Genomic DNA, 19,742 nt, shown 5'->3' with positions numbered 1-19,742 from the left:
AATTAAGGCATAAGATCACTTTAGCTAAGATGTGAATAATCTTAAACAGTAATCATAACACTAATTCATAAATTTGCAAATACTACATCCTATTATAAGATATTTGCTTAGTAGAGTAGATATAGAGATGAAAACACATTTTACATTTGGAGCAACTATAACTTAGTTATTCCTTTATTGGTTCGTAAATATTTATTTTTAGAAATTTCTTTATTATTCAAATTTGAATTTAAGGAAATAAAAGGCAACAAAAAAACTACATCAGATAAACTCAGTTTCCCATCAAAATTCAAACTCTACTTTCCTGTCACTTCACCCCACTTAGAACAAAAAAGACCTCTTATCTTCATACTAATCCATCTTGCCTTATGTAACTTATTATTACAATAGAATGTGTGCATGTTTTATAAGTGGCAATCCTTTGGAAAACTGCAAGTAAACAAAATCATAATTATAGATATTTTAGAGTGTCTATACACACACACACACACACACACACACACACACGTACACGTACGCATCTCTTTCTGCCATCTTTCCATGCCACCATAATGGTGTACATGAATGTCCTGGCTGATTCTCTCAGGACCATGAACAATGCCAAAAAGAAGGCAAACTCCAGGTTCTTAATAGGCCATGCTCTAAAGTCATCTGGTTTCTAACTGTGATGATGAAGCATGGTCACACTGGCAAATTTGAAATTATTGATGACCACAGCGCTGGGAAATATGTTGTAAAACTCACAGGCAGGTTGAACAAGTGTGGAGTAATCAGCCCCAGATTTGATGTGCAACTCAAAAGATCTAGAAAAATGGCAGAACAATCTGCTTCCATTCCATCAGTTTGCTTTCATTGTACTGACAACCTCAGTGGGCAGCACGGACCATGAAGAAGCAAGACGAAAACATACAGGAGGGAAAGTCCTGGAATTATTTTTCTAGGATGTAATACATACATGCAAATACAATGCCTCAATGGACAAAATATATATACACACACATATATAATGATGCTATGTTAATATTAATTAATATATGGATTTTTTTATTTTCTGTTTTAATGAAACCATAAATTTGTGTAGGTAAAAGGGAATTGTAATTAACTATGTGCAAGGTATGCACTGCATTTGAAAAATCATGCTATTAGCTATTATTTCATAATTATCAAGGAAATTATTTAAACTAGTTATACAGAAATATAAAATTCATTCCATACTTTATATCCATTATTGCCACCTCAAATACCTTTAATTTTTTAAAAAATGTTTCCATTGATTTTAGAGAGAGGAAAGGAGAGGGAGAAAGAAATAGAAACATCAATGATGAGAGAGAATCATTGATTGGCTACCTTCTGCACACCCACTACTGGGATTGAACCTGCACACCTGGCATGTGCCCAGACTGGGAATCAAACTCTGATCTCCCGGTTCATGGGTCAACAACACTCAACCACTGAGCAACACAGGCCGGGCTCAAATACCTTTAAATAAATAGCTTCAACTTTATTTCTATGACATAGACCTAAATCAAACCCATAAAATACCTGATCAGTTAACAAATAGCAGATTTATGGAATTTAAAAAATGATCTAAGTACTACACACATTGTCTCATTACTTCATTTTTTTTGCATTAAGCTACTAGTTTAGGTTCATCTATGTAATAGTTTCCATTTTCTCTTCTATGAGATTTAACTATTTAGCCTACTACTTTACATATTTGTTTTAAGAATAATGTGAATAATATAATGAGAAAACACTTTAAAAACAATTAATTTACAGATAGGAAACAGTTCTTCTAGTTTAAATATTAAATGGCCACCCTATTATAGTTCTCTTTGTGTGTCATGCAAAATAGGAAGCTCAAAGGTTAGTTTACTGGTGTCTAGTGATTCACATGTTAATTATGAAATCTGAGTGTATGTCACTCCCTCTCCATCCACAGAAGTTTTATTACAATAAAACTTGCAACTGCTTTTGTTGAAGAAATGAACAGTAACAGAGTCACCTGGAAGCTAATTTTGCTCTATTAAAACTGCTCATTGGAGTTTCTAGATTTGAAACTCCAGTCTTAACAATGTTTGTACTGGAAAAGGTGTTCCAATGCAGGGACAAAGAAAACAATCTGATCTGATGAGAAACCGCATTCAGAGGTCCAAATCAATCTTCTCATAGCACGTGCCAACTTAGCAACTTCTTTCCAGGAAACCTTATGAAAAGCCAAAATCTGTGTTCAATCAATACAAGTTGGGTAGGTCTGCAACCTCATCGATCAGTCCACTACAGTTAAACCTGACAGTTAACGCTATTCCTCCAACACTATTCCTCTTGGTTTTATTTTCAGCCATGTTTTCTCCAGCTCTAGCACTGGTCAAAATAAAATAACAAAAATATGAGTTTCTGTTACCATGTAGCTGGCCAACTTGGCCAGGCAAGTAAAAGTTTTAAAGTAAGGAAGGGATAATAACACCCATCTCATCTGTAAGGAACAAAATATCGCCTATTGTAATGAAGTCTTAAGGACATAATGAATGTAAATCATCAAAGAGCCTGGTAAATAATAAGTTTTCAATAAGTGCTGGTGGTTATCATTATCATCATCACCATCAATGCAAGGTACTACCCGCATGATACAATAAATTGGTATGCCCTTCATGGACAGTGATCTGTTAATATTAATCCATATTATACAATACATGTAACAACCATCCCAACAAATCCACTTCTAGAAATCGACCCTAAACATGTGAAATGACATACTTGACATGAATTCAGCATTGTTTCTAGTAGTGAAACACTACATGAAACATAATGTCCATTAGTAGTGTATTGATTTTAAAAAATTATGGTTCATTCTTATAATGCAGCCAAAAAAAAAAAAAAAAAAAAGAGCCTAGTCTATACAGACTGACCTGGAACTATCTTAAAGATATTTTAAGTGATAAAATGAAAATACAAGAGTGTATATGCTATCTTTTGTAATTAAAGAAAAAAATTGTGTTTGCTATGCATAAAATATTTCTGGAAGGATATATAAGAAACTTGTAACATTGGTTGTCTACAGGAGGGGAACGGAATGGGTGGGGGAATTTTCAGTTAATTAAACTTTTGAATTTTACATCCTTTTGGTTTTGAAATATAAAAATAAGTTCCATAAGTTATGTTTTTCCCTCAATATAATCTTCTACAATTAACAGGAGACATTAGAAAATATTAAAAAAGTACACATACAACAATAGGAGAAAAACTGAAAGGTTTTTAAAAGAAATACGTTTTAGGTATGTAACTCGTTTTTTCCCCATGCATAATTCAAATGTAAGGGAGAAATAGGAACAGAGTAGAAAAGGAGGCAGGTGACAGAAGGCGAGGCAAGCTGACAGGCGGGTGGTAGAGAAGGAGAGAATGGTGTCCCTTATCTCCCAGCCAACGATGTCAAACCTCTCGGCTTACCTGTGTGCTGGGCTCGGATCTGTCAATTCCACATGTTATTAAAATGTTAGAAAAGGTGAAAAGGCTGAAGAAGGCAAAGGCGGTATGGCAATTTTTTCAGTTCACTCTTATAAAAAGAAGGAAACTTTACCTCAATTTTTTTCAATACATCTGCAGTATTAGTGAGTGAAGTGCCTTTGCCAGTATCGTTCACCTTTTTGGATTTGGGACCTGTTGAAGTAAAACCACTGTTAACACATTTTTGCTAGTAAATAACAGCAATGGTATATTATATATCTTTGCCTTCTAACATGCTGCCTAGCATAGTGGTATGCCATACCAGGCAATCACATAATTTGCAGACTGAATTGATTTTCTTAAAGAATAAACAACAAAAATCAGCACACCTCACCAATTTTCCATGATGATAAATAAATGATAATCACCTAATAGGATATTTTCTAAGACTGAAACTAGATATCTTTTTACTAGTACTGAGAATCTGTACTGGCAGTTAATGCCACTCAGGTTAAAACTGCTAAAATATTATCTCCAATAGAGTCACAACAGGACCAATGAAAAGCTCTCACAAATATATCATCTGCACTGGCTTCCTGTTCACTGATCAGTGTATTTTACTGTAACTAGGGCAATTTTACCAAGTTTGGAAAATAAAAAACAAGTGCAGAATAAATATGCATTTGCCAATGGTTAAAGAGATGAGAAAGAGGTTATACTCAGTGCAACATAGCACTATATTTGGAATGAAGATTAAAATGGTTAATGTGAACATATCTATCATATGAATTTGAAAATTTAAAGCAACATAAATAAAATGTGTTAATGCCTTTGGGATATTGTTTTAAGCCATATAAAAATATTGCATTTTAGGCTGTTCTGAAACTGCAGGGACTAAGGAATTATTTCACACATAGGTCCTGCCAATCAGTTACCAAATCATCATAATATACTACAAAATTGTCATTGTAATAAGAAAGTATTAAATTTCTTTCCCCAAATCATGATAAATACCTAGAAATTACTTGGCAACAAGAAAATATGGCTCAGAAAGATGTAATTTTGTTAAAGATTAATATTTAACCTATAGAAGAAATTTTTAGTTGTGGTGGATGATCCATAACTAATGAATTATAATTTACTGTGTCATTCCAAATTGTCCCTTGGGTAATCACCAAGCTCAGAATTCCCAAACATATATATTAGTGAGGTTTTGCTGGAACAAAAGTAATGGTTAGATTTAATAATGGGTAACTTTCTCGGTCCCCCTTGTGGGCAAAGTCTGTTTAATTTGAACTGTAGCACATAAATATATAGTATCATAAATGAACAAGATCTCAATATCTATATATATAAAAGGCTAATATGCAAAGTGTCCCCTTGGAAGTTCGACCAGGAGACTGGGAGTTCAATCGCTCGCTAAGGTGTGCACTGGCCACCAGGGGGCAGCGCAGAAGGAAGGCCCTGGCCAGCAGCCAGAAGGCCCCAATGGGCCCTGATCACCGGCCAAGCCTAGGGACCCTACCTGTGCACAAATTTCATGCACTGGGCCTCTAGCATATTATAATATTGATGCCAGATAACATTAGCTAAAAATGTAATTTATTCACACCATTAAGTCTTTTTCTTTAAGGTTCTTTTACCATTTTATTTAAATTTCATAACACAAAAGTCTGCTAAATGGGTACTAGAGAACAGGGTCAGGTAAATAAACTTATTAAAATTACTAATTTCTTAACCAAGAATGTAAACTGTATGCTCATGTCCACTCAGAATCTTTTCCTACTTATTATTCTCACTTTATATAATGCCTAATTCATATATGTATAAATGGGGGAGAAGTGTCAAATTACCAAAATTTGTTAAAAGACTGTTTTAACCTCAAAATATTAACATGAATTATTTTTTCATCTTTGGCCAAATATATGCTATTCTGGCAAATCAAATTCAAGGAGTAGTCATGGGGACATCTGATTTGTATCCAAGTCAGAGACAGGTTTGGGTAACCTGGGAACCTACTACTCATAATTGGCATCTGAAATGGGAAGCAGACTCGTGGGACTGAGCCCTTAACCTGTGGGGTCTGTGCTAACTCCAGTTTCTGTCAGAATTGAATTGAATTGCAAGACACCCAGTTGATGTTGCAGAGATCTGCTTGGTGTGAAAAAAACCTCCATATGTCTGGTGTCAAAAATAGTGTGATTGGTATTAGAATGAGAGTAAAGGAGAAAAACACAGGAGTGTGTTGTCCTACAGATTGTTATCCAAAAATATACCAAAAACTCTTAAGACTCAACAATAAGAATACAAAAACCCAATTTAAAAAATGGGCCAAAGACCTTAACAGACATCTTGCTGAACAAGATATACAAACGGAAGGAAACATATAAAAAGATGTTCCATATCATAGGTTATTGAGGAAAATTAAAACAAGATAATAGTAAAAATCTAGACCACTGAAAACACTAAATGCTGGCAAGGATGCAGAGCAACAGCAACTCCCATTCATTGCTGTTGGGAATGTAAAATGGTGCAGCCACTTTGAAAGGCAGTTCAGTGTTTCCTTACAAAACTAAAACCATGGAATCCAGCAATCATGCTCCTTGGTATTTACTCAAAGGAGTTGAAAACTTATGTCCACACAAAAATGGATGTCTATAGAAGCTTTATTCATAACTGCCCAAGCTTGGAAGCAACCAGGATGCCCTTCAGTAGAGAATGGATAAAAACACTATTGTACAACTAGACCAGAGGTAGGAAACATCCGGCCCACGGGCTGTAAACTCCCAGCAGTCATTTGGTCTGGCCCTGCCAAGGTATTAGGGGTGAGTTAATTACATTTTTGACCAAATATAGCAGGCTGATTTTTAAGTTGATAATATTATATGGCCTACGAATAATGTTTTGAATATACAAATGGCCCCTGGCAGAAAAAAGCTTCCCTACCCCTGAACTAGACAATGGAAGATTATTCAACACTATAAATAAATGAGCTATCAGCCATAAGAAGTCATGGAGGAAACTTAATTGCATATTACTAAATGAAAAACACCAATATGAAAGGCTATAGACTATATGATTCCAACTATATGACATTCTGGAAAAGGTAAAACTATGGAGTCAGTGAAAAGAACAGTAGTTGCCAGGATTTAAGAGGAGGAAGGGATGAATAGGCAGAGTACAGAGGATTTTTAGGGTATTAAAACTATTCTGTTTGATAGTATAATGGTGAATGCATGTCATATATTTATATTTGTCCAAAACCATAGAATGTAAAACACCAAGAGAGGCCGAAACCGGTTTGGCTCAGTGGATAGAGCGTCGGCCTGCGGACTGAAAGGTCCCAGGTTCGATTCCGGTCAAGGGCATGTACGTTGGTTGCGGGCACACCCCCAGTGGGAGATGTGCAGGAGGCAGCTGGTCGATGTTTCTCTCTCATCGATGTTTCTAACTCTCTATCCCTCTCCCTTCCTCTCTGTAAAAAATCAATAAAATATATTTAAAAAAAAAAAAAAAAAAAAAAAACACCAAGAGAGAATCCAAAGGTAAATTATGAACTTTGTGTGATAACGATGTGTGAATGTAGTTAGTTCATCGACTATAACAAAGGTGGGAGGTGTTGGCAATGCGGCTATGCGTGCATGTGGAGCAGAGAATATATGGGAAATCTGTATTTTCTGCTCATTTTTGCTGTGAATCTAAAACTGCTCTTTAAAAAAGTCTATTAAAAAACATAAACAGGGCCTGAAAAAAAGAAAGGGGTGTATGAGTGGAATTTCTTCTCTTGGTTACTAACCCCATTGTTCTTAAACTCTGGCAATTCCCTTTTTCTCTCTTCATTCTTTTTAGCAAAATTCTCTAGACTCCTCTATGCTGTCGCCATTTCTTAAACTCCCATTGCAATTTTAACCCATTCTAATCTGCTGAATTCTACCTCTACAGATCTTTTAAAAAGCTCTCACTGAAGTCAGCAATGATCAACATGCCAAAAATTAATTTATATTTTCCAATCTTTATAGACCTCTCAGCAGCACTGCCTAGCGTCCTTTACCATGGTTGCCCACCTCCTAAAATACTCTTCACCTCTGAATACTCTTCCGGAACTCTACTCTCTCGTTTCTCCTCCAACTCCTTTTTCTCTCTTTCCATCTCCTTTCTTTACTGAATCAGTTTCCTCTACCAGCCATTGAATTTTGGTGTTCCTCCAAGCTCAGGCTTTGGCCCAAGTTCCTTAATTTCACTCTAGACACTCTCATTCTTTTTCATAGTCTCAATTATAGTATCTATTCTGATGACTACCACCTCCCTTTTCAGGTCCATTCCCTCTGTATCCAACAACATATTCAACTTTGCTATTTTTATATCTAAAAAAAAAACACCAAAAAACAACACAGCAAATCCAAACCCTTAAATACTATCTTTGAATTAAACTTATGATTTTCATTCTCAAACCAGATCTTTCTCCAAATCCCTCCCCCAACCTTATCTTAGTAAACTCCTATTCATTCTTTTTTTTTTTTTTAATATATTTTATTGAATTTTTACAGAGAGGAAGAGAGAGAGATAGAGAGTTAGAAACATCGATGAGAGAGAAACATCAATCAACTACCTCCTGCATATCTCCCACTGGGGATGTGCCGGCAACCCAGGTACATGCCCTTGACCGGAATCGAACCTGGGACCCTTGAGTCCGCAGGCCGACGCTCTATCCACTGAGCCAAACCGGTTTCGGCCATTCTTGAACCTAGAGTCCAATTCCATCTCCTCAAAAAGCTTTTCCCTGACCTCTCAGTGAGGACAGTGGGTTTTTTTTTTTTTTTAATCATTTCACTGTTTATACTACAGTCACATGCAAATTGGCACAATTGTTCCATAACAGAGAGAACAAACAGAGACCTGTCATGCAAGGTAAATTAAGGGAAGGCTTTCCTAGAGCTGGAGAAGTACCACAGAAACACAGGATGGCTGCAGCTATGTCAGACAGCAGCACCAGGGGTGTGGGTGGGTAGGAATGGAGGTGCTCCTACAGTAGCTGGCCTCCTTTGTATTGGCCTGAGACCACTGTGGTTCCTAAGGGGAATTTCCTAATATGCTTGGTAAGCCGATCACTTGTAACCATTTATAATTGGGGTAGGGTGACACTTCTGCAGAATAAATTCTACAAGTTCCTAGGCAGGTTCTCTAAATCTCATCTGTGATCAATAGTTGGTAAATTAGGATTCTGCAAGAGTAATCCCATAAATGGACATCCAGGGAAGTTTTACAACCAGTGAAATTAGACCAAAAAATAACCACACGAACCAAACCTACACACTGAACTAAAATGATGTCACGTCAGGACTTCTGAAAGAACGAGCGCAGGCAAGAAGAACCAGAGCAGGCAAGATTACTCAAACAGAAGATCCTCATCCTTCTCTTCAGCCAGAAGACTGGCAGGCTCCATCACCTCTCCAGCTACTTTCCGTTTCTCCAATTCCCTCTCAGTTTTTTTCCTTGAGAATCTTTTTCTTCTCATGTATTTTCTTTAACCTACAGAATTCTTCTCGCTCTCTCTCATCCAGCTCTGCAATGATATAAGCAAGGGTGTGTTCAATCCTGGGAATGATGACATGTTCAATGGCATTCACACGCCTGTTGGTTATCTTAATAGCTTCATCCAAAGTAACAAAGGAAGTCTGCAGCAAGGCGAGTTCCACCAGTAGCTCCACTGCTTTAGCATAGTTCCTCTTTAATTTAGCCAGTTGTTCCCCACCTCTGGCTAAACCAGTCAGTTCATAACTGTCAGTTCCTTCATGGTAATGTTCAAATATTGGCAAGGTAACACCTGCTACATTATCTTTCTTTGCTCGAATCTTCACTTGGGCGTTATTCACATTTTGGATAACTGTGGTGCTGAAGTCCCCTGCTGTGAACTTGGCCTCAGCAAGTGAAAAGGCAGCTTCTCTCATCACTTCACCCGTCAACATTTTAGTCTCTATGATCTTCTTTAGGATCTGTCGAAATCGAAGAGTTAGGGCATCAGATTTTTTCTTCAGGTTTCGACCTGTGCTCCTTTTAATCGAGCCTTCATGATGGTCTGCGACATTCGAGAGGGAAAGATTTCAATTAGGTCTTTGCCCGACATTCTGGCGATGTTCGGCTTCGGTTCCCGGTGAGGCAGTCGTGGTTGCCACAGACCCACCTACAGCGTCTTCTTCCACCGCAGTCAGCTGGTTGTGTCACTTGATTCCCCCACCTCGCATTGCTAGGAGACCGCAGGGATTCGCACTCTTCACTTCCGCTTCCTGTTGGCACCCCGGATTTTTGCTTTTAATGTTGTTACTAATGTAAGCTCCATTAGGACAAGGACTGTTCCCACTTCGCTCACTATTTAACTGCTCTTAGCAGTGTCCAGCAAAAGTAGATACTGAACAATTATTTACTCAGTGGAATTATGAAAGCACAACACCATGGAAACTTTCACTTTGGTATTTTATGTACATAAAGTTCTATTCTACCAATCCCCAAATTTTACCAATTCCAAATGTGTCAACTAAAAAATGAAAAATCGGGCAATATAACCATTTACAAATTTTCAAATATGCAAATAAAATTGTCTACATAATTGAAAAGTCTTTCCTATCACATCAAATTCCATAATTTAAGAAAATCAACAAAACGAGCTTTAGCAAAATAATCAAAATGTCAATATATTTTAAGAAAAGGCATTCAGAACACTAAGTGTAGCTTCAGATTGACCATTCCACATTAGATAGAATTTAAGCAATAACCTTTTCCTACCTGGATTGTTATTTTAGTCAATGTACCTTTTTTGAATTTTTTCCTTGGCATCATCTCTCTTGGGAGTCTTCTCCAATCTGTATGCCCAAAAAAAGAAATATAAAAATTGCAGTTCCTTCTACAAATTAGTGGTACTGGACATAATTATTTCAAAAATACAACAGTTGCTCAAGCAATGAAAATAAAATTTCTTAAAATCTGATTGTACAGATTTAGCCTGGGTATCAAAATATCACAAGAATGTATTTTCTCCCATGAAGAAAAAGTGTTCATTAAAATAGTTTTAAAATAGTGCTATAAAATGGCTACAACATTCTTTTAACAGCTATTTATAAATAATGATTTTAAAGACAGAAATTTTCATAACAAGCAAAGTGTAGAAGAATATTTTTCTACATAAAAAGTTTTGGGAATGAATAGATATGAAAAGTTATTCATGATAAATTGTTGATTAACAAGTTTTTAAAACAATATATAGAATCCCCTTTAAAAATAAACCTAGCATAAGCGTGCTCTTGCTCTGTGCCTTTCCTGACCCCTCTTCTTCTTCACAGGCACGTTACCTTTACTCCTCTCTCTCCTAAGTTCCAGGGCCTTCTTTTGCCTCTAACTTGTGTTCTAGTAGCACTATCCAAGTCACCCTGACAGGTCACTTCATTTCAATGGCAACTTTTTCTTTTCTTTTTTTAATGTATTTTATTGGTTTTTTTTACAGAGAGGAAGGGAAAGAGATAGAGTTAGAAACATTGATGAGAGAGAAACATCAATCAGCTGTCTCCTGCACACCCCCTACTGGGGATGTGCCCGCAACCAAGGTAAATGCCCTTGACCAGAATTGAACCTGGGACCCTTCAGTTTGTAGGCTGACACTCTAGCCACCGAGCCAAACCGGCTAGGGCAACTTTTTTTTTTTTTAATCTGCAACATAAATGAGCTGGATGAGATCTCTCCAGCCCCTTCCACCTTGTCTATATCCAATGCAAATTTATGAATGTTGTGGGGGAAAAAAACCCCTCTTGAGTATGATTCTTTTGAAAAGGCATCTTAACAACTAAAAATAGTCTATGTCTGCTTGAAATAAAGGAAGATCCATGAGCTTAGCTTAAAAACCCTTAACACTAGATTTGTTCTTTCTTCAAAAGCTATCAAAAGCTTTCTTCAAAAGCAAGTCACTCGGGAGCACAGAACTGAGTACTATTGGTACTACAGACTGAAACTGTGATTGTGGCAAATTAAAATGGAAAACCCAAATGGGTCTGCCAAATCCTAGTGTATGTGTACGTGTGTGTGTGTGTGTGTGTGTGTATATTTTTTTTTTCAGAACTTCCACAAAAATACTTCAGTATAAAAACCTTGTCATTTTAGTTTTTATAAGATATACATTAATAATTGTGGAAAAGAGACAGACTCTATTTTACTATGGTGAAATAGAAAATTTGTCCTACGAAAATATGGTATAGGAAAAATTGCCATTAATTATTATTTTCACATTCTCAGTTTTATAATTACCTGGTATCCACTCTTCTTTGTACACCTTCATATATCTTTTACTATATCTTTCAATATCTAGAAAAAAATTTAAAAAGTGTTCATTAGAAAAATCAAGAATAAACCTGGATTTAAGCCATTCCTTTAAAATAACTGAAAACACCAGATATCTTTTACTTCACATTCAGGGAGGTTTCCCACATTTGTACATAATGTATCCCTGAACACATATTGAAGAGTTCAATGAGCGTTGCGCATTTAAGTAAGTGTCAAGAAGCAGCTGCGTATGAATGGCTGGAATTGAGCAGAAACCCAAACTTTAATTATAGTTCTTAGAATCAGACAACCTGACTTATCTCTGAGGATAGTCACAAAAGCCAAAGACATTGTCAGGAAGCCACTTACATACAAGGGCAACGAGGTCTACTCAGCATCTTCTATTTTCTTCTGCTGACACTGGTCTCCAGCTCCTAATCCAGTGATGGCGAACCTTTTGAGCTCGGCGTGCCAGCATTTTGAAAAACCCTAACTTAACTCTGGTGCCGTGTCACATATAGAAATTTTTTGATATTTGCAACCATAGTAAAACAAAGACTTATATTTTTGATATTTATTTTATATATTTAAATGCCATTTAGCAAAGAAAAATCAACCCAAAAAATGACTTCACGTGTCACCTCTGACACGCGTGTCAGAGGTTCGCCATCACTGTCCTAATCTGTAAACCTTGTGTAACTGGGATGTATTAAGTACCTCAGTGGGGATGGAGGGCTGTTTGCTCACTTCCAACACGTTCAGTTAGGCTTCTCTATTAGCTACTTTTCACAACCCGCTGGGGAGGAGAGTGCGGAAAAGGGGAGGAGTAGGCGAGGTTGGACTCCATGGGGCCATGAATGAGCAAGCTGAAAGCCTTCATGCCAACTACTGAGAACTCTGCGGGGACCTTCTGAGTTTGCCAAAAATGGATGAGTCACAACTGTGTCTCTTGCTTCTGCTTTGTCCACTTTGCCACAAAATCAAGGCCCAAATATGTAATGATTTTTTTCTATGGTAAGAAAGTGCTTCCAAATAATACTAAGACCATAGCGTTAGACAAAGATAACTAAAAATAACTAAGGCAGATCAGAGACCAAGAGACCAGGCTTTTCTAGGTATGTAACTGTTTGACATCAATCTTGCTCTCAAGTTTTACATCTATAAAGAGAAGTTGGCACAAATGAGGATTTCCGGCATTTGCATTTTATAATTTCTACAAAACAGATTCCATATTTTGAAAAAAAATTTAACCCACAGTATACTAAGAAAAACAGTTATTACCTGCTTTCAATGAACCATTTTTTATATTTTTAAATTACTTTCAAATAATTTACAGAAGAATAAGAGGAAGTACTGGGACCCAAATAAAAAGAAGCCAATATTTTGAATAATATTTCACCAAAGATATAATACATGGACAAAAAGCACATGATAAGATATTGAACATCATTTGTCATTAGGGAAATTCAAATCAATACCACAATTAGATACCATTTTATACTTAGTAGGATGGCTAGAACCAAAAAGACAATAACAAGTGCTGGCAAGGATGTAGAGAAACTGAAAATCTCATACATTGTTGGTGATGGGAAAATGTGCAAAATTTTGCAAAAACAGTTTGGAAGTTCCTCAAAATGTTACATATAGAGTTAACATATGACTCTAGATATATATATACCCAATAGAAATGACTTATGTCCACATAAGAATGTATACATGAATGTTCATAGCAGCATCACTCATAGCAGCCCCAAAGCAGAGCTGACCCCATTATCTGCCAACTGATGTATGGTAAACAAAATGTGGTATATACAGAAAATAGAATATTACTCAGCCATAAAAAAAATGAAGCATTGATACATTCTATACCATGGACAAACCCTAAAAACATGCTAAGTGAAAGAAGCCAGTCACAAAAGGACACATATCATTTCATTTGTATGAAATATCTGGAACAGACAAGTCACTAGAGACAAAGCAGATTAGTGGATGCCATGGGTTGGATGGAGAATGGGGGTGTGATACTACTGATTATAGGGTTTATTTTCTGAGTGATAAAAAGCTTATAAAAATTAGATAGTAGTATGGTTGCACAATTCTGTGACTACACTAAAAGCCACTGAACTATATACTTTAAAAAGTGAATTTTATCTCAATAAAGCTGTTATTTAAAAAGGATAAAAATTATCAGAAATTTTAATAAGAAATTAAGTAAACTCAAATCTATATTTCATTATTTTTCGGTTTTGAAGGTATATTTACCTAAAATGGCAATGTTCTTTGAGTGCAGCTAACTGTGCATCAGTTGTCTATTCTGGGATTGTCATGCACAAACCCTGAATACATGTGTTTCATAAATACTATCCTGATTCCAGATTTGAAATGCATCTTTAGTAAGTACTAACTTATTACTTCTGATTCTTCTTACACTTGCACTATCTAAATGATTCAAATTACAAATGCATGTCTAATAAGGTTCTAGCTTATCATTACTTCCAATTCTTCTTATACTTGCACCATCAAAATATAGTACTTTAAAAAACTTTGATGGCTCACATTTTTGTTGAAGAGAGGATGAGCCAGCTATCTTCTTTGGTCTATAATTACAAAAACATTTTCATTATTAAATTTATAATCACCAATTAACATAAATAAACCACTAAATCGTTTAATTTCTACATAATCTATTTATTTTCAATCATCTTTGTCTTTGCCTTCAGCATTTGTCCAGTTACAAACTACATCAAATAAATTTGGTATATTAATATCATAAAAATATATATGGTCACATGTCATTTTAGCAAACAGGATGTTCCAAATTCTTTTCACAAAAAATATGTAAATACATGCTTTTCAAAGATTAACTACATTAGAATACCATATTTCCTTTTTATCCTTAAAAATATGTTGTTTATTCATTGATTCTTGAGTTTGACAAAATTCACTTAGGATATTATCAAATGAAGACAGTCTGAAATTTTGTTTATATAATCAATTTCATCATTAGTAACCAGAGAGCTGCTATCTCTGTCTCTTCGCTTTCATCTTCTAATTTGTCTAGTAATTGGGAGACATCTTCCTGTCAATTTTCTTCTCTTTGCCATATGAGCAGAAAAAATTTAAATTCTCAATTGTATTCTATAAAAGCAAAAACAAAAACAGAACTACAAAGACAAGAGACTCTCCAGACTTCTTTTATATCTTCTTAAAAATTAATGTAATACTTTAGGCAACACAATAGGAAAACTAAAGGGTGATGGAATAGTGATTGATGATTTATTCCAATATTGCATAATCCTTCTATGTAATTCTATCATTCTTCTATTTTTTTAAATATTGTAGTCTTTTTTTTCAGCATAGTGCGGAGTAATGAATGAATGATGAAATAATATCTACAATGATGAAACACCAAAATGTTTCAAGGCAGGACAAATAAGATCACTAAGATTCCCAAATGTATTTTAGATTAATAAAAATGTCAAATGAACTGATATGGTAATGTTAATAAAAAATGAGGTGTTTTTCAACTTAAGTATCCATTAACAGATAAATGGCTAAAGACAATGTGGTATATATACAATTCAACCAAAATTAAAAAGGAATGGATGAATAGACCTTGAGGACACTGCGCCAAGTGAGATAAGTCAGACAGAAAAAGACTAATACTGTATGGTATCACTTACATGTGAAATTTAAAGAAGCCAAACTCTTAAAAACAGAGAGTAAATAATAGTCAACAAGGGCTATAATGTGCCTTACAAAGAAAATGCATACATTAAATGTCTTCCTTCAGGCATGAGTTATATAGTGTTGTTGGTTGTAAATGCAATATTAATGAATTAATAGTATTGATTATATTATTAATGAATCAATAAATGTTTTAAATAACATTTTAAAAAAGGTGTTTTTTTGAAAAATTTTAAAGTAAATTGTCTTGTCCTTTTGAAGATCTCTATGAAAAAAATAAAAGTTACGAATACCAATCATTACATATAGTAAGAACTGCTCAAAAAGAAACTCAAAAATTAAAATAGGGTTACATGGATCCTAATGGTATATATATCAAGAGTTAATAAAACAAATTCCATTTATTCAGTAAAAGGCATTATGGCCATATCACAGGTAAATTCATAATTTCCACTGGGCTTTAAGTTCTGAAATGGCTTACAGAACCATCTCCTCTGTCACTCCTATTTCTACAAAAAAATCCCATGGCTCAGGAACCTGAGCTGGGAACCACTGGACCAGATGATCTCTAAGTACCTTTGCAGCTAAAATTCAATAAAATTCATTGGTGTTTTTCCTTTATTATAAAAATAATAAACTTCATTGTAAAGAAAATACCAATCACTTCTAAAATTCTACCTGAAAACATAAACAAACCTTGAAGACATCACAACGTTAAATGTTTATTCTGTGCCCCAGTTCTTTGTGACAAATCTCAGTGCCCAAGCCACCAGCGACTTGATTATCAGGAATTCTTGTGATATCCTGCCCTATTTGCTTGTTCTAGTCTCTAGTAATTTAGTTTTTTACATTAGTTCATAAGTATCTCTTTCCTAAAGCACGTAGGTGGCAAGTGATGGCAGAAGGCTGGTAAAGGTGCAGTGATGTAACACTATCTAGAATATATCTCCCTCTCACAGTTTATTTCCATTCAGTCTGGCCAATTCTTTTTCATTCATGGTGTGTATAGTATATAAACGTGTGTGTGTGTGTGTGTACATACAAATATATATAATACCATATTAACCTATATAAACATATGTATGCTTATATTTTAAAAACCGCTATTTTCAACCATAATTTTTAAAAAAACAGATTACATCAGGAAAGAGAGTTAAATATGAAGATTTCAAGGAGAACGTACTTTATTAGTTTAGAAAATCCTATACAAATTTTCTCCTGAATAAAAAAAACAGAAGCAAAAGACTCCTATATTTTTAGATATTTTATTGTGCAGTTATCAAAGATAAAGAGTCTCTTAAAAAAAAAAGAAAAAAGATAAAGAGCCTCTTTATCCAGGTACAAACCAACCACTCCCAGAAACCAGCAACGAAATTATGTTCTTAATGTGCCTGTCTAAAAGACTCGCATGAATACTTTAGTGACATGACACACTTGTAAATTAGACATTTGCTTTAATACCAAGCACATTTGGTTAAATAAATTTGTTTTGCAGTCTAGAGAAAAGACTAATTTAAAAAATATATATATTTTTATTGACTTCAGAGAGGAAGAGATAGAAACATCAATGATAAGAGAGAATCATTGATTGGTTGCCTCCTGCACACCCCCTATAAGGGATCGAGCCTGCAACCGGGGCATGCGCCCTGACCAGGGATCAAACCCTGACCTACTGGTCCATAGGTCTAGGCTCAACCACTTAGCCATGCTGGCTGAGCAAAAAAGACTAATTTTTGAAAAGATTAAAGTATACCCTACATTGTTATTTTTCTAATAAGAATGAATATTTATTAGTTCATTTAGTGTTACTTCTTAAAATCTTTAATGTGAGAGCTTTAATTTCATTTTTAATTCAAAGAAATAAAAGTACGCAACATAATCATGAAAGTTAAAAAGTTCAGTATGTTGAAGTAAAAAAATTCAGTATTTTTTAAGTAAAATTATCTCTTTCTTATCAAACCATTATGTAACGTCAAGAAGTAATATTTTGAAAAATTAAATGAACCTGTCTAAAAGGCTTCTTATAATTACAAGCACATATAATATTACTTTACAAGACTTCCTTTTGACTCTTAGCCAATTCTAGCTTCCAGAGAGAGGGAAAATGGAATGCATTTTTATTACTAATGGAATGTGATGATACTATATGAATTTCTCATGTTTTAATGATGTTGTTTTGAAAACTCAAGAATGCTATCGATCTCTCTAATTTCACCATTCAAGGGCAGAAACTGAAAATCAATATAGATCTACTTTGCTAAATAACCACTCGGAAATGGGTTCCCTGCTTCTAAAAGCACTTCCCACTTCCAGTCTGAGACTGTCAAACCTTCTCCAACTCAATCTTCTCTCTGACCTTAGCATAACCAATGAATATGTGTTTTGTATTCTCTTATATCTGATTATAAATAATAAGCCAAAATATAGTTAAGGCGTTTAAAATTTTTAACCAAAATATGAAATAATCAGAGGCCTGCATATAGATTTATGTATAAGGATAGTAATCATGGCATTATATATGAGAAAAAAAAATTAGAAACAACCTTAAATCTAATAGCAGGAAATTAGTTACAATTAATGTTATATCCACAATGAAATACCATGTAGTCATTAAAAATCATATTTTCTAAGAATACTAAGGATAAGCAAAAATGCTAATAATATACTACTGAGTAAAACAGGAAGATACAAAGTAACATGAATCCAATTTTATAAAAAGAATACACATGCAGCCCTAGCTGGTTTGCTCAGAATTTAGAGCGTTGGCCCTCAGACTGAACGGTCTAGTGTTCGAGTCCAGTCAAGGGCATGTACCCCTGGGTTGCAGGCTGGATCCCGCGCCCTAGTCAGCGAGTGTGCGGGAAGCAACCAATCTACATCTCTCTCTCACACTGATGTTTCTCTCTCTGTCTCTCCCCTTCCCTTCCACTCTCTCTAAAAATCATACAATGGGTGAGGATTAACAATAACAACAAAGAATACACATATGGAAGAAAATTTCTGGACTGTACTAGAAAATATTTTAATCTAGACATAAACATTATAGATGAGTTTCACTTTTTAAGTATGTTTTGTTTTTCATAATTTTTACCGAATACATAAAACTATTGTGAAAGGTAATTCCACAAATAAAATATCAAAATTTTTAATATACATTTTCTGTTAAATCAACATAAATACACTTTTTCAAGGTAGGATAATTCCTGACCAAATCGAATCAGTCAGTACTGAATGATCATATATCTTGTGCCAAAGCACTGTTTCATCTGTACACACTGAGCCACAAAATCGGAGTCCAATACGCACCTTGCTTTTCTTCAGGTGTTTCTATAAAGTAAGGCATTCTTTTCACAGTTTCTCTCAACTCCTGTTTTAAGGCCAGCATATAATCTTCACCCTCTCCTGTTTTCAGTGGCACTGGTTTATAATCTGTATCCTGTTTAAGTTAAGAGACAATGATTTTTTTAAATAAATATTTTGATATCCCTTTTGCCCACATTCTGGAAAATGTCAGTTTTATTGAAAAACTACATTTTGTAGGCAATAAGCTTTACAATCAACTTAAAAGATGTTGAGTTTTTGTAATCTATTTAACCTTTTAGCCCATTTGCTCTTATTTTAGAGGTAGGAAAGATGGTTAATTTTTCTATTGGCCTTAATTTTCCTGATGACAAAATAATCATTTTGCTATACAGTTTGTTTACTGCGATTTCATATTTTAAAGATCAAGGCACCCAAATGAGAGTAACTGCTTTCATTTTCTATTAACCTCAACAGTGGTGGTAGTATTGGTTGGAGCAGTAGCATAAAAAAAGTAATAGTAGCAGCTATCATTTAGCAAGTGGTTACTAGGACTAGGATGTACTCAATATTCAACATCTGTGATCTCATTTAAAGTATCATCAATATTTCCCATTTTACAGTGAAGGAATTGAAGAAGTGAACAATCTGTAAGCCCATAGAACATGTAAAGCAGGAGTTTGAAATTACATCTTCAATTTTTAAAAGTTACATGCACACACACATATTCATAAAAAAGTAGATCCTCAGGGCATATAGTAAAGACATTTCTGGTTGCAGAGGTTAAGTGTAGGATACATTTTCAAAATTTTACTCCAAATTTGTCCATTAATTCTACAACTATTTATTGAGTGCCTACTATAAGTCAGACATGGTTAGACAACTGGATATACCATGATGACTAGTCAAAGTTCCTGCCCTCAGGAAGCTTACATTCTAGGGGAGAAAAACACAATAAAATAAGTAAACAAATGAGTTAATATGTAATTTTGGGTAGTGATAAGTGC

At 34.8% G+C, this 19,742-nt stretch overlaps 1 protein-coding gene and 2 pseudogenes across 7 annotated transcripts in view; 1 reads left to right on the top strand and 2 right to left on the bottom strand.

The window, feature by feature from the left end:
* POLR3G (RNA polymerase III subunit G) overlaps positions 1-19,742 on the bottom strand; it is a 47,855-nt gene that overhangs the window by 18,721 nt on the left and 9,392 nt on the right. For all 7 annotated transcript variants that reach the window (XR_011471201.1, XR_011471200.1, XR_011471203.1 and 4 more), the window contains 4 exons: positions 18,742-18,871; positions 11,734-11,790; positions 10,251-10,301; positions 3,578-3,657 (listed from right to left, as the gene is read on the bottom strand). Coding sequence is in view for 4 of the 7 variants with exons in the window: in XM_070412320.1 (XP_070268421.1) it covers positions 3,578-3,657; positions 10,251-10,301; positions 11,734-11,790; positions 18,742-18,871 (318 nt within the window). In the remaining 3 variants the exon portion in view is untranslated. The remainder of the gene's footprint in view (positions 1-3,577; positions 3,658-10,250; positions 10,302-11,733; positions 11,791-18,741; positions 18,872-19,742) is intronic.
* LOC139008748 (small ribosomal subunit protein uS8-like) lies at positions 552-941 on the top strand (annotated as a pseudogene).
* On the bottom strand, positions 8,773-9,572 carry LOC139008746 (V-type proton ATPase subunit D pseudogene; annotated as a pseudogene).

Source organism: Myotis yumanensis, unplaced genomic scaffold (assembly GCF_028538775.1).
Source record: "Myotis yumanensis isolate MYYU_CA2020_CCGP unplaced genomic scaffold, mMyoYum1.0.hap1 SCAF_4, whole genome shotgun sequence".
In the NCBI taxonomy this organism is placed as follows: domain Eukaryota; kingdom Metazoa; phylum Chordata; class Mammalia; order Chiroptera; family Vespertilionidae; genus Myotis; species Myotis yumanensis.
The sequence above is the reverse complement of the archived record's forward strand: the minus strand, read 5'-3'. Positions and strand labels throughout refer to the sequence as shown.